Source organism: Athene cunicularia (genome assembly GCF_003259725.1).
Source record: "Athene cunicularia isolate RWA chromosome 2 unlocalized genomic scaffold, athCun1 chr2_part1, whole genome shotgun sequence".
Lineage (NCBI taxonomy): Eukaryota > Metazoa > Chordata > Aves > Strigiformes > Strigidae > Athene > Athene cunicularia.
Window position 1 is genome coordinate 128,769,099 of NW_020799095.1, and position 13,333 is coordinate 128,782,431.

The 13,333-nt window shown below is 41.4% G+C and overlaps 1 protein-coding gene across 1 annotated transcript; it reads right to left on the bottom strand.

Moving 5' to 3' along the window:
• Positions 1-90: 90 nt before the first annotated feature.
• Positions 91-12,441, bottom strand: CCNE2 (cyclin E2). Its single transcript, XM_026841496.1, has 10 exons — positions 12,205-12,441; positions 11,969-12,028; positions 9,897-10,048; positions 7,664-7,799; positions 5,137-5,283; positions 3,806-3,901; positions 2,931-3,065; positions 2,080-2,191; positions 1,112-1,266; positions 91-696 (listed from the first exon to the last, which is right to left on the bottom strand). Exons 1-10 carry the CDS (start codon positions 12,439-12,441, stop codon positions 595-597), a joined length of 1,332 nt encoding a protein of 443 aa, XP_026697297.1. The 3' UTR covers positions 91-594.
• Positions 12,442-13,333: the final 892 nt, after the last annotated feature.

Below are 13,333 nucleotides of genomic sequence, written 5' to 3' on the forward strand. Positions count from 1 at the left end.
GGCTACCCTCAGCAGCCAGGCCTGCACCTCTGCTCTTACCTGAGGTCAGTGATAGCCCCCTAAAGGGCCACCCTGAACTCTGCAGCTGGTGCCCCTGGACTGCAAGGGCAGAGTGGTTTCAGAAAAGTAAACTGTGTACCCACTGACCTCTATAATACTGCACCTGAGCTCATGGGTGACTAACTAACAGGCCTTAAGCTCTGACCTTACCAAGACGAGAAAAAAAAAACAAGAAGAGGTAATATGTACAAGTTCTGTATGGCTAAGCCCAAGTTAAAGCAAGGTTGAGTGGACAAACTTTGCCACTCAGCCATTTTTAAAAAGTTCTTGAAATTCATAAGTTAGGAACAGTCAGAGTCAAACTAAGTTGTGTCTGAGAATGGACCGAAGTAGTCCTGGCTCCTGTGGGAGGGTGAAGGGGTGCTTGGTCTAACTCTTATCAAGGCTGTAGGGTCTCCCTTTCCAGCTGCTGCTGTTTGCTGTGTACTTTACTGCCGAGGTCTTGTAAAGAGCATGAGCCATCTTTAGTAGGGTCTGGTTCCGAAGCACCAAGTTCTGTGTCTGAAATTGTCCATGATGGATGTTGTCCAGATTTCATTTCTTCTCTGTACTTTTGGGAGGGGTTATTATTCCTCCTGTTGACACAGGTGATAACTGACCGGGGGCAGTAGATGTTACTCCATTGTTAACTTCTTCCTGTGTATTGGGGAGGGAGGAGACAGTTAATACCTGGGATGAGTTCTACTTTTCTGTTTCACTGCTATTCAGCAGCACTTCCTCACAGTGCTAGTACAATTCAAGTACTCCAGATTTAGCACACTGACTAAAAATCCAAGGTGATATTACATGGCAAAGCAAAGATCATTATCTTTTAAACACTTCACCAGTATTTCTAATTCAAGTCTTCGCTTAGGGCCTGCATGAGTGTTATGATAAAACATGTTTTGTTTACAGCATCATCAGGCAGGAGCCAGAAACAAAAGGTTAGCACCAGCTCCCACAGTGATTGTGGTGAGCAGACCAGGTGCGAGCAGGTGGTGTCTGGCCACCTTTGGCTGCCTTGGGAGAAGGGGTATGTAATGCCTGAACTGTAAGTCCACAAACCACCTACCAGCATGTCCAAGTAATTTGTGTGTGTTTGGATATTGTGTCGATCTTCTGCTGCAACCTTCTTAAAGTTCTTCAGCTTCACTGGGACTTTTTTTGCCACGCGCACAAAGGGAACCATCCATTCTACGCACTCTGAGATGCTTTCCCAGTCTAAGCCTAGAGCATGGAACACAGTAATGTATTTAGAAATCATGGAGGAGTTGCACAGTGTTCCAGTGTGGTCATAAATTTAAAGACAACAATAAATAATACTACAGATAACAATTCAGAAACATCCTCCCGGAAACTGCCGGTATTTCCTTGTGCTTGTTACTTAAAGGTGCTGTGGCAGAGGGGGGAGAACAGGCCTCCTGAGCAGAGGAGCACTCTGGCCCTCAGCATTCCTGTTGCTTACTAGGGGAGGCTGAAGTGACTTTTTCAGCTTGAACACAGGATTTTGGGTCACATTATAAAAATATATGCTATTCTCAGAGTCCTTTATGGTACCTCAGGCAACTCCTAAGTGGTGAGCTTCAGTGATTTTTTTTCCCCCACTTTAAGGGACAGGCTGGGAGGAATTTAGCACAAAGGTTAACTGCACGCTGCTGCCACAGAGTCATCCTTGTCTGATAACTACATTTTAGGAGAAAAAGTAGCCAAATAATGTGCAGCTAACAATCCCCAAAACAACTAGAAGTCATAGAGCAGTACTAGTCCAAAAGGAAAAAAGATAAATCTGCTTCATTTCCTTAGCAAAGACTATGCTTCTGAAAGTGTTTCCTCCTTTTTTTGAGTTTTTATAACATGAAATAGTGGTGGGAAGGGAGTTAAATTAGAGGGAGAAGAACAAATCCACAGAACCAATTATTAGTGTCCACGTAGCTTTTGCTCTTTGGCAGCCATTAAACTAGTATGCTCAGCAGCCTCAGTCATGTAAGAGCTTCCAGGATTCCCCGCCTAACATGACCAAGGTTTACAAAGGCTTCTTACCTGACACTTTCTTAACTACTTCAATTGAGGTATAGTGGCAGAGCGCTGCAGCAGCTAGTGTTCTATACTGGAAGTCCAAAGAATTCAAATCTAGGATACACAGGTCTAAGAGCTGAGGAAGTAAGAGTTACAAATTCAACAAGATGATACTTTAGTATAATCCTGCCCGCAGCCCTCCTACAGTCTCTGTAACATAGGTGAAATGGGTGTTTCAGAGTTACAGTGCAAACCAATTTGCACTTTTATATGCAAGATACTTGGCTTGCAAAGATTTAAGTACATCTTTAAACTCTTCACAGAGCTCCAGGAAAGTATTTTCTTAAATGAAAACCTAGCAGCTCAGTGACTTAGATCAGTCTACTCTTCAGTAAGCCTCTCTGAGGCAGGACACAACAGATGCCCATAAAAGTTGAACCACAGCAGTTTCAAAATAATCAAAGCACTCCTCAGACTGCTTTCTAGGCAGGTACGCAGAAACACTGTTACAGACAATACAGGTTAAAAACAGTCCAGAGCATCTTAAATTAGCCACCCTCCTCTCAGAGCTGTTGCCACTGTTAACAAAACACTGTAGTGCATAGTGATTAAAAAAACAAGACAGATTTTAATTTTTCCAGTGTACAGAAAAGTCTTAAAATATGTGAGAGCAGGGAGAGAAGAAACACATGGGTGCTTAACCTCAAAATTGAGTATGAAGTTCTCTAAGCGGAAACAAACTTGCACACTCCTTAACAAAGCAACAGGTGAGGTGAAACAAGGAAAAGCATTCTATAATGGCTTTTGGGGTGCAGTGTTCAGTTGTGTTTGCAATCACTCCAAAACCCCGTTTTCTGATACAGTTTACTGCCCACCTGTGCTATTTGAATGAATTTTTCCTGAGAATACTGAGGTAGCAGCACTCTGGGAACATCCTTCAGAGCATCCACTTGAAGATAGAGGTTCAGCCAAGAGACAATCGTCACTGGACAGAGTTCCCATTTTAAAGCCTGCAAATTAACAGTCACATGCCTTAAACCACGCAAGAATAGTTTCATGTTCTGATCCCTTTTCCCATACCTCCCCTTCCCAGTTTGCTCAGCTTACTGCACAGATCCTCAGCAGACACTAAAGATCACATACAATTTCAAGTACAAAGATTCATTTTAGATTGCTTTCTCACTACTTCCTGAACAGGCTATATTGCCACCAGCACAAACATGTACCGCTGTTCCTGTGCAAGAACCTAATGTATCTATCCATTCAGAAGCTGGAAAATTAAGAGTATTTCCCCAGGCCTTCAGGGACCTGCAGCCCAGATCTTTTAAGGAAGAATAAATGTTTAAGGAGCTCTGATGGTAAAGATGGATCCTCTCCAACACAAGGAGCACTGAGTAGTGTCAGTTCTTCCCCTGGCTCTCCTAGAGGCCCCTGTTCCTGGGCAGCAGAGGACTCTGGCAAGCCAGTACATTATAGTGACAGACTGCTTGTCTGCCCCGTGCCTGGCTGTACCTGTTAAGAGCCTTTACTTTCCTCTGAGCACGAGAAACCTGTCCTTTTCTAACAGACGGGAATTTCACACCAGCCAGAGCCTTCAGAGGTGCACTGCACATACAAGTGAAGGTTCATTGTTTTGCAGAAACGGAGACATACTAAACATGTTTCTCCTCTAAGCAAGTAAATGACATAAAAAAAGTAACAAGGCTCAGCTGGACAGTCTTGCAGCCAGCACTTACAGCAAAGTTATTACCTTTAACATAATAAGCTCCATTCTTACAATATCATCTTCGCTGCAAGCACCATCAGTGACATAAGCAAATTCCTGTATTTTAGGAGCATAGATCTCCTGTAAAGGAAGGGGGAGAGAAAAGTGAAGATTAGAGTTCCTTGCAGTTCTAAGAAAGCTCGAGAGGATACTAGCAAATACTTTTCAATCCATATTGAAATATTAACATTCCTTAGATCAGAACAGTGTTTTTCTCATTATACAAAGTGACTTGAAACTTCTAGGATGAGGAGAAACTAAATTATCTGTTGTAAAACATAGCAGATTTATTGCAACTCTTGTAGCTTTTGGGGAAATAAATGCTGACCAAGCAATCAAAACACCCTTTCATTTATACCACTTTCTACTCAGCCCTTCCATTTGATGTAAAAACATAAGCCATCCTACTTCTTGTACATCACACTGCTGTGTTAGAAATAGCTTGCTGATACAAGTTGCATGCAATGTCAGTGCTGATGTAGTCACATAGATTAAAAAAAAAAAAAACAACAAACCAACAAAAAGCTAGGAAAAAAGTGAGAAAAAATCCCACAGCCACTGTACCTGGCAAAATCCATGGTACAGAGATGGTCAAAGAAATCTGCCAACCCAGTCATGCCAGTTGGGCCCATGTATAGGCTCGGTGTGTTAGTAACAGAGAACTTGCCAGCAGAACTGCTTTTCTACCAGCTGGCTCCACAGCCTAATGCCCCACATACTTCCTTTGGAAAGACAACTGCTCGCAGCGCACTACCTCAGCTTTAGAAACAACTAGATCGGGAGGTTTCCAAGTATAAAAACTTAATATCCCCAATTTTCCTCTCAGCCTAGCCTGCTACATACTATACCAAAATATGCTTTTGGCTCGCAGATGTAGTGCACAATGTAATGTATCACCATCACTTCACCTTCAAAGAAAAACTCGACTAAACGAATTTATAGGGGTATCAGCATGATGAGCAGGCAGTTTGAGACTTCAGCTGGGTTTTCTTCAAGTCCTGCACCCATTCCTGAGACTGTTTGCCAACCCCTGTATATTTGGAGAAAGACAAAACAAAACTGCTCCTAACACATCTGCATACCTTTCAAGTTTACGTGGTCTCCTTCCCTGCTGCTGAGGAAAGGGAGGACAAAGACTACGCTCCAAGAGATTGACACATGCACAACTGAAGAAAAAAAAATTCCCCTTCTGATCTTCAGTGTTGTATGTACACCATCAAATTCAAAAGATTCAGACAGAAGTAATAAATATATTATTGCTGTCTTTTTAGTTACTCCAAACTTAATATCCTCCTCCCTGTAACAGAACTCCTTACCTCAAGTTTGGAGGCAATGAATAATGAGGTAATTCCTATGAGCTGAAGCATGCTCTTGTTAATGTTCTTCTGTGTCAACATGAATCTATCAAAAAAGTCTTGAGCTAGGTAAAAGGTTTCCCTGTGGAGTGCATACACCTCACATACCTACAATAGAAAAAAAAAAATTTAGATTTTTGTTATAAAACTCTACATACACACACTGGCGTATTCATGCTTTAACAGTAAACCAGAGTAGGTACAATTTTATCTTTTGCACACACAATCACATCCCTAGATGTATTAGGATGTAGTGGTTAGTATGGGACTGGAAGAAGTATTTTGCGTGCTCCCACCTAAGCATGGATTATCTATGATGAATTAACATATTTTCAAAGCACATTTTTTCCAATCTAAATAGCATCCAGTTTTCCTAAAAATGAGTACAAAGAAATTTCCACTGAAAGAAAAAAAGCTTCATGGAGGGGAAGAAAAAACAACAAACCATCCAAAAAACCCTGCTAGTTTACTCAATTAAGAATACTCTGGGCTCACACCTGAAGTCACTGAGCAGATCCTCCCTATATTCCTACTAGGTCTGTCCCGGGGCAGAACCACTAAAAAACTTTAAGTCTTTGCCTCTACATCAAATCAGTCTGGAAGCCTCTGCTGGAGGGAGCTCTGCTGGCAAGCCAGGAGCACTGCCTGCAGCCCCTCAGGCACACCGACAGCCTGGCTAAGCAGGAACAAAACCACAAGAACGGCCATCTGCTCCATAGAGTTGCGGGTTTCCCTGGCAGGGAGAACTTTTAATACTTGCATTGTATCAAAGTGGTTCAAATGCCAGTTCAACAAAAAAAGGAAAGGAGACTGCCCAGGACTGGAGATCTTAGGCAGGGGCCTACTTTTTTCTCTAATTTCTAAATGAATATGGGTCAGTCTACCACAACTCCAGTTTATTTGCGACTCTGTCTATAAATTACTTACAATCTACCTACTGTCAACAGGAAAGAATACCCAAGAAATAAATCCCAAGTCCAAGTTTCCTGCCCTGCTTCATTGGATACAGAGACAGAATAAAATCTCACTACTATGAGCTATTTCCTAAAATAACACTGAAAGCCCACTTGCAAATTAAAAACTGTTCCTGACGATCAAAAATGCAACTGGTTGGCAGTAACACCAGATCTCATTCTTTTAGACCTGATCTAATATTTTCCAATTCATGTGCTACTCTGATATGATTAACTACTGCTCCAAACACAACCAGAACTAAACATGTACAGACAAACCCAGCAGTTTCTACAGAAGTGTATTGCCCAAACATAATAATGCTTGGCCATGTTAAATAGTATCTCAGTTATGATGTTACAGAAGACAGTGTTAGGAGCTACTGGAGAACTCTCTAAATTGCTGGGATTTTAATCCACTGTGACATATAGCAGCACTGAGCTGGACAATAAGGCCCTTATTGACATTTTTGTTTGGAAATTGGATGATTTCCTAAGAGTTCAAGATTTTTCAAAAAAAAGGCAACAAAACAATATAATGGTGGTATCTAAATTACACATTAGAGGAAGCAGTAAAGTATACAACTGGAATAGTTTTTATATTCAGACTGTGTTCCTTAAAAAAACAACCAAAACCTTTCCTTTCCCTTCCCTTGAAATTCCCCCGCTATTTGCACTGTTCCACAAGACAGCAAGAGTGCCACTGTAACATCTGCTCCTTGGAGTACTTGTTACAGAATTGGTAAACCTACAAGATCCCTTCTGCTGATGGGCAAAGACTGTGTGAGTCAAATGTTGCTTTTGGCAGTGGTGATTGAATGTGCTCTATATAAGATTTCTTGGAAACTCCTTCAGAACATAGCTCTTTATTTACAACACTAATACTCTTTCACACAGGCTGCCAAGATTGAGACCTTCCATTTTGTTTGACAACTGGAATAGTCTGAAGTAAAGCAATTAGCCTGGAATATGGATATGATTTATCTGTAATGCCTTTCAAATAAGAACCTGTCTATATCAAGAACCTTAAGATGTCAGCCACTAATGCCCTACTTTCTTCTGCTGTCTTCATAGGATAGAATTAAAAATTCACTAATAAGTCAGAAAAGAGTGTCAGGGGCTGACATCTGGGAGTGCTTGATGTAGACAAGGCCAGAATGGTAAGTCCTCAATGCAGATGCAGTTGTCTCATGGCTTAGATGGATTCTAAGATGTAACATCAAAGCTTCATAATTAATCTGTGTGTAGCAATTTCAGAAGTGTCTCAAAACTAGATTTCTCCCCTTCCCATGAAGTAGTGTGGCAAGAGCAAAAATTAAGTACTATTCCTCACTGCCCTGTGTGCAAGGTTCAGCATCTCCTGCTGAACACCGCTCACCAAGAGGATCAAAAGCAGTACAGTGTAACCCTTTTGTTGCAAACTAGTTTGGCATTTATCATTGCCATACATTTTGCTATTAGATCTTCATGTAAAAGCTGTGCTTTTATCTGTCTACTTCGCAGGCATAACACATGGCAAAGTAGCTAAAAGAACACACCTCTAAGAGCCAGTCTAACAGTATTGATCTCATGTGAGGTTGCAAACTAGAATGTAGTGATGTGAAATGTTTGCAATGAGCATATCTGTTCTCCTTCTTCAGGATGTTGAGCCAGACGTCTTTGGAATTTCCCCAGCTATGAAATAAAGTTACACAAAGCATTGTTAAGTATATATACACCTTTACAAAAGGATTATAAAAACATTATTTATTGTTTACAGATATTCAGGAACAAAAAGAAAAATTGCACATGCTAAAAGATCCTTATGGTAATTAGAAGACTGCAGGTATACTTTGAACTTCTAACATCACCACAACAGCAGCTTGCCAAAATCATCAGCAAGTCCAGTTTTATAGAAGAGCAGATAAAACTGAATGTGTGCATCCTGATGTGGCACATACAGCCAGAGCTTCCTATTTTACCTAGTTAGGTGGCTGTCCAGAGAGCAAGATAAAAACCAAACCCTCCCCATAAGAAAGAAAACACACCCACCCCATGCCCCAAGAAACACAAAACATACACAAAAGTTGTCCAGTTTATTTTGACAAAAACATTTGGTGTTTAAAAGTCACTCATCCATCCCTTCCCTTTCTAGCGTACTGTAAGGCTCAGAAACAGGCTACTGTGAGAAAAACTGAGTTCTTGTTTATTGCTAACTTACAATTTATTAGCACTCAAGCCTACTTGGGAAGAAGATGCCTATATCATTAATATGGCTTGGTTTTCATTTGTAGTTAATTATTATGAATTTTTTTTTTTTTAGATGTGCTTCTCATCCTACAGTTACTAAGAGGCACAGCACGTTAATCAATGCAATACCAATTTCCTACTGAAATTTTTGGAGTTATATATTTACCTTTCCCCAAGCAGAAGCAGAGAGAGATTAAACAGACCTGATCACTGCTATCACCTAAAAATTCTAACCCAGGTCAGTTCCATTCTGCTGACATTGTAAGTTAAAAGCTGGAGAGATACTTGCTTAATGCACAAGTCTCCCCATTTAAGTGGGCAGGCATCGAGAAATCTATTATGACCTTCCTACAGCAGTTAGGAAAGCATTAAGAAGGCAGGAGAGAGTAAATGATCCTCATATTCAGTTGATCGGAAAGGATGGAGCTCAGCTTTACCAGACTGAAAAGAGGTGAACCTATTGACAAAAGGTGAACATCAAGGATTAAACTCCTTGCATGGAATTCTGTATCTGAACATATCTTTGGGATCCAGCAGTTTCCAACACCTTGCTAAAGGAGTGCATGAGATTCACCATCCTTTTTTTTTAATTATTGTTATTTTTAAAAAACTACTTTGCACTAAGCTTTCAACACATACAAAACTGTGATTTGCTAGGTACAGAGAAAAGCATACTGTTCTTTAAAGCAGAGTTCTACAGGCTTGGGAGTAATACTGAGGGAGAAGAGCAGCTGAGTTTGAAACTCAGTGAAACAGACTGTAACAGACCTGTTGTTTTGCACTGGGGCAAAACATCACCATGCAGCATGTTCTGATCAAACTTTGGCTAGAACAAATACAAACATGGTGTACCTAGAAAGGTTCTCTTAAAGTAATGCTTCATGTTCTGCTTCTCTTCTCATTCACCTCAGCAGAAGCTTTCCCTAGTGCATTGCAGTAAATTTAAGAACTCTAACATTAAACATTAGGCTGATACAAACAGCAACCAGGGTACTCATCTAACACACCAGGCTAAAAAATTCAGAAATTGAAAAATCCATTCTAGTCAGCTAATCCATCCCTCTGCAGAAAGACAACTTTCTAGAACTGTGACTGCACCAAGCATACTGCATTGCATTAGCAAGCCACCTGTGCAGCAATACTGCCACAAGTTTATTTGCATATTTGTGCATTTTTGAGTTCTTAAAGAAAACTCTGCTTGGCATTTTTTGGTCACTCAGTTCCAATAGCTCTGGAAGAAGTTGAGTTTAACCATTATGTGCCTCTTAACCACTTATAGTGTCCAGTGTTAAGTTATAAAAGGACAGCTCTGAAAGGCAAAAATTATCCATCTGGTACATTTGTAAGATCAGGGAAAAAAAAAAACCACCATAATTTCTGTCTTTTTTTTCAACATCAAATTGTTTGTGGATGAGGAGACAAGTATGGGTATGGGTTGAGTACTGCCCACTATTATACAAACATCATACAGCAACAGATTTAACTGCAGTAGTTCAGCATATTTGATAAAATACCAACAACTGCTGCATCTGATAAACTTACTTGAGTTCTGGCAAAGGTGATGGATTTATGAAGACATTTCTGAACCTGTACTTTTTGAATCTGGAGAAGTCAGTGGTTACTGATTCTTTGTGAGGAGTTTCAATAATTATGCAAGGTGAGATGCCTCCTGTTATTGTGGGCGGCCAACAACTCTGCAACATAAACAAGGTATCTTTTAAATGCCAATTTTACCATGAGAGCAAGGAAGGCAAGATGTAGATTACAGTAACAACAATATATGTAATGTATGTTAGTCTTTTTGGACCTCAGCATCAAGTACTGACACCAAGAAAAAAAACCTTTCATAGTCAAGACTGAACATGTATAAACGAAATTCGAGCAATTTTAGAAACTCAGCTTTGAGGAAGACAACTGTCTTCAGTTTATGAACTCACAAGTAACCTATCCGTTGCTCAAGCTAGTCAGTTACAGTACATAAGGCAAAGGTACTCATTGCTATTAATACACAGGACATTAGGTTGCTGGTCCTATCTACTTATCTATTCAGAGGGAAAAGAAAGGAGGGTGGAGGTTCTACTGTCCTTCAGTGGAAATTCAGCAACTTGTTATCTTCCAATTAAGCACTTCAGAGGAGCCACCCATCTCGGCTCCAGAGCTAGATACTCACTGAGCAAGCAGCAGCTGTGAACTATCTTTCAGCTTGCCAATGCCAAATATAGGGTGCAACGACTCAAAAGGTGAAGAGCACAAAGTTATTCATGCAAAAAGCTTCAGAGTAGGAATTCTAGACTACTTTAGTGAACTCTGCAACTTGTTTCACTAATACTTAGTTGTACATAACCAGTACAAGTAAGGAGATACCAAATGCATTGGAGCACATGCAACGCTGTAATGGCTGACAGCCTTCAAAATGGTGACGCAAAACTTTAATTATGGCTCTGTGGAGCTAGAGGGGGATCCCATTCACAAATAGCAGCAACACCTGCCCCTGAACAAAGAAACTTTTCCTATACAGACATTTTGCAAGGCAAACTACATATGATTTCATTAGTATATCTAAACCTATTTCTAGCCAGACTAAAGTACCCTAAGAGTGAAGTTACATATTCCAGCAGTAACATCTTAACAGCACACAGCTACAAGAAAACAAAAGATTCTGCTCCTTGTCTCCTGTGATCCTCACTGCCCAAGTCTCACCCCTTCCTCTTTTGTCAGCTTTGATGCTTGTCAGACCCTCTGTTGCATTGCTTCAACTCACTAACCTGGAAGAACATTATTTTGTAGTGCCAAGTTAGCAATTTGAACCTGTGTACTTCTTCATTTAAAAAGAACCCAAAAGGGAGCAAGGCAGGGGACAGAGTGCATGGCCAGCTATTAAGGAAGACAGGGGAGCGGGATTTCCCCCTTTCAGAAAAGGTAAGTTCTGACAGGCAGTTTCACTCCAAATACAGCTGATGTAGTGACACAGCATTTTTCCCTACACAAAGTTTGCAAAGGCAGCTTCACAATCAAAAGATTTTTGCTTCACCATAGCTGTTAGTCTCCTTTGCCTTAGAAACAGAATAGCTGCAAACAAGATTGTTTGCAAGAGAAAGTTACATTATTTTACTAATCCACTTCAAAATAAACAACTCACTTGGTATACAGGTTGCCTACGTTAGTTAAAACAGATTCCTAAATCGATTTAAATAATCAAAAGAACAGTTAAATGGAAGTAAAGAGGGACTGCATAGTTCTAAGTCTTCTTAACTAAACCACACCTTAAGATAAAACAAGTGCAGCGATCTTGTTTAGACTTGCCTCTAGGCTTTACCTGCTCTGCATATGGAATTATTCTGAAATATCTGGTTTTATTCTCATCTTTACACCTAACCTGACTCTGCAGTGGTTTCCACACTGAAGAACCCTTTATCTGCAACAAAGCCATGCATAAAAAAGCGGAAACATATAAAAAGATGCTGAAGTGCTGACTTCCATAGTTTTTAATATCTGAAGTTAGAAACTTTCCCTATTCAATACTTTCTAGTGTGGAATGCACAACTTCACACCCACCAACACAAACCAGATGGACTCCCTCACCTAGTCTGAAACAGTATTCAGGATTGAATTACCTTAATCTCATATTGATGTTTTTTAGCAATTTTCCCATCTTCTCTTTTCTTAATCTCCTGCTGAGAAGAGAGACACACATCAAAACACTGACAATGACCAGCACACCCACCTCTAAAGCTAAAGCAAACTGTTACTACTCCTGCCCCACTCTCTAACTCAGCAAAGATTCTCCCTTCCAAATGCACTAGAGAACTTTCAATATTATTAAGCTTTTCAAGTTGCCCAAAATGGTAACCTCTGCTGTTCTCCTTTTTCTGGTCTGCCCGGTGGCTGTCGCACATGTCACCAGGCACGGACGGCCTTCGCCCCGCTGTGATCCGCGAAGGCACCCGCCTCTGCTGCGAGGGGCCTGGGCTCTGCCACAGGGGGCCCGCCCGGGCCTTCGCATCTCCATTTTTGCAGCAAGTTTAAGCACAGAGAAGTTGGTCCCAGGAGAAAACAGGCCTCCCCCTGGGCCAAGCACAGCCTCCATGGCGCCCCACGGACGGCCCTGTGCCCTGCCCCGTAGCTTCCCACACCCACCAGCCAGGCCCGCCACCGCCCCTCGGGGTCCCAGTGAGTCCCAGGGCAGCAGTGCCCACCCTGCAATCCCCCTCCCTGGCCGGAGATGATGCTGAAGCTCACCCTCAGTGCCAAGCACACCTCCCTGTCACTGGCAACATCACTCAAGGGTTGCACGGAATTTTCTTGATAGATATCCTAAAAAAAATCCACACTACCGCAAAAGCAACCGAACTCCACAGTACCATGTACCTATCAATGGTTTGAGTGCACAGTTTTCTTTAAAACACCCATGGCAGGGGCTGTGTGTGGAGGCAGGTCCTCACCTTGACACAAGGCACCCGCAGTCATTTTGCTGATTAAAAACAAGGGGTACTTTCCCTCTCTTGCACTGCAGAGCACACATGCTGCAAAACAACACGAAGAGAGGCTGCAGCTGCCTTCAAGTAAATCCACCTCATTTCTTTTTTCTCCACTTCTGCTTTTTCTTTTCCCAAGTGTAACGCAATTAAAGAGTAAACATAGTTTTCACCTCCAATACATATTACAGTAATCAAGCACAATAGCCAGATTTCGGTACTTACCTTCTCATAGATTTGCCTTTTTAAAGGGCAAGAGGAAAGGCAGCACAGCCCACCAAAGGCAGAGATAGTACAGTAGGGTTGCTAACAGCAGTTTAACAGGTCACAAGTTTTGGGTAGTAAGGGCTGTCTCAACTGTGGGTGCTTACAGCACCTGATGGAGTGGGGACAATGATTCCTGTAAACTTCAAGTAAAGCAGCATGCACGAGATGGACATTGCAGCCACCCTGCTTCCTCAGCTCTTCAAAATGCCCGTTCCAGTCATGCTAGTTGATGTTCAA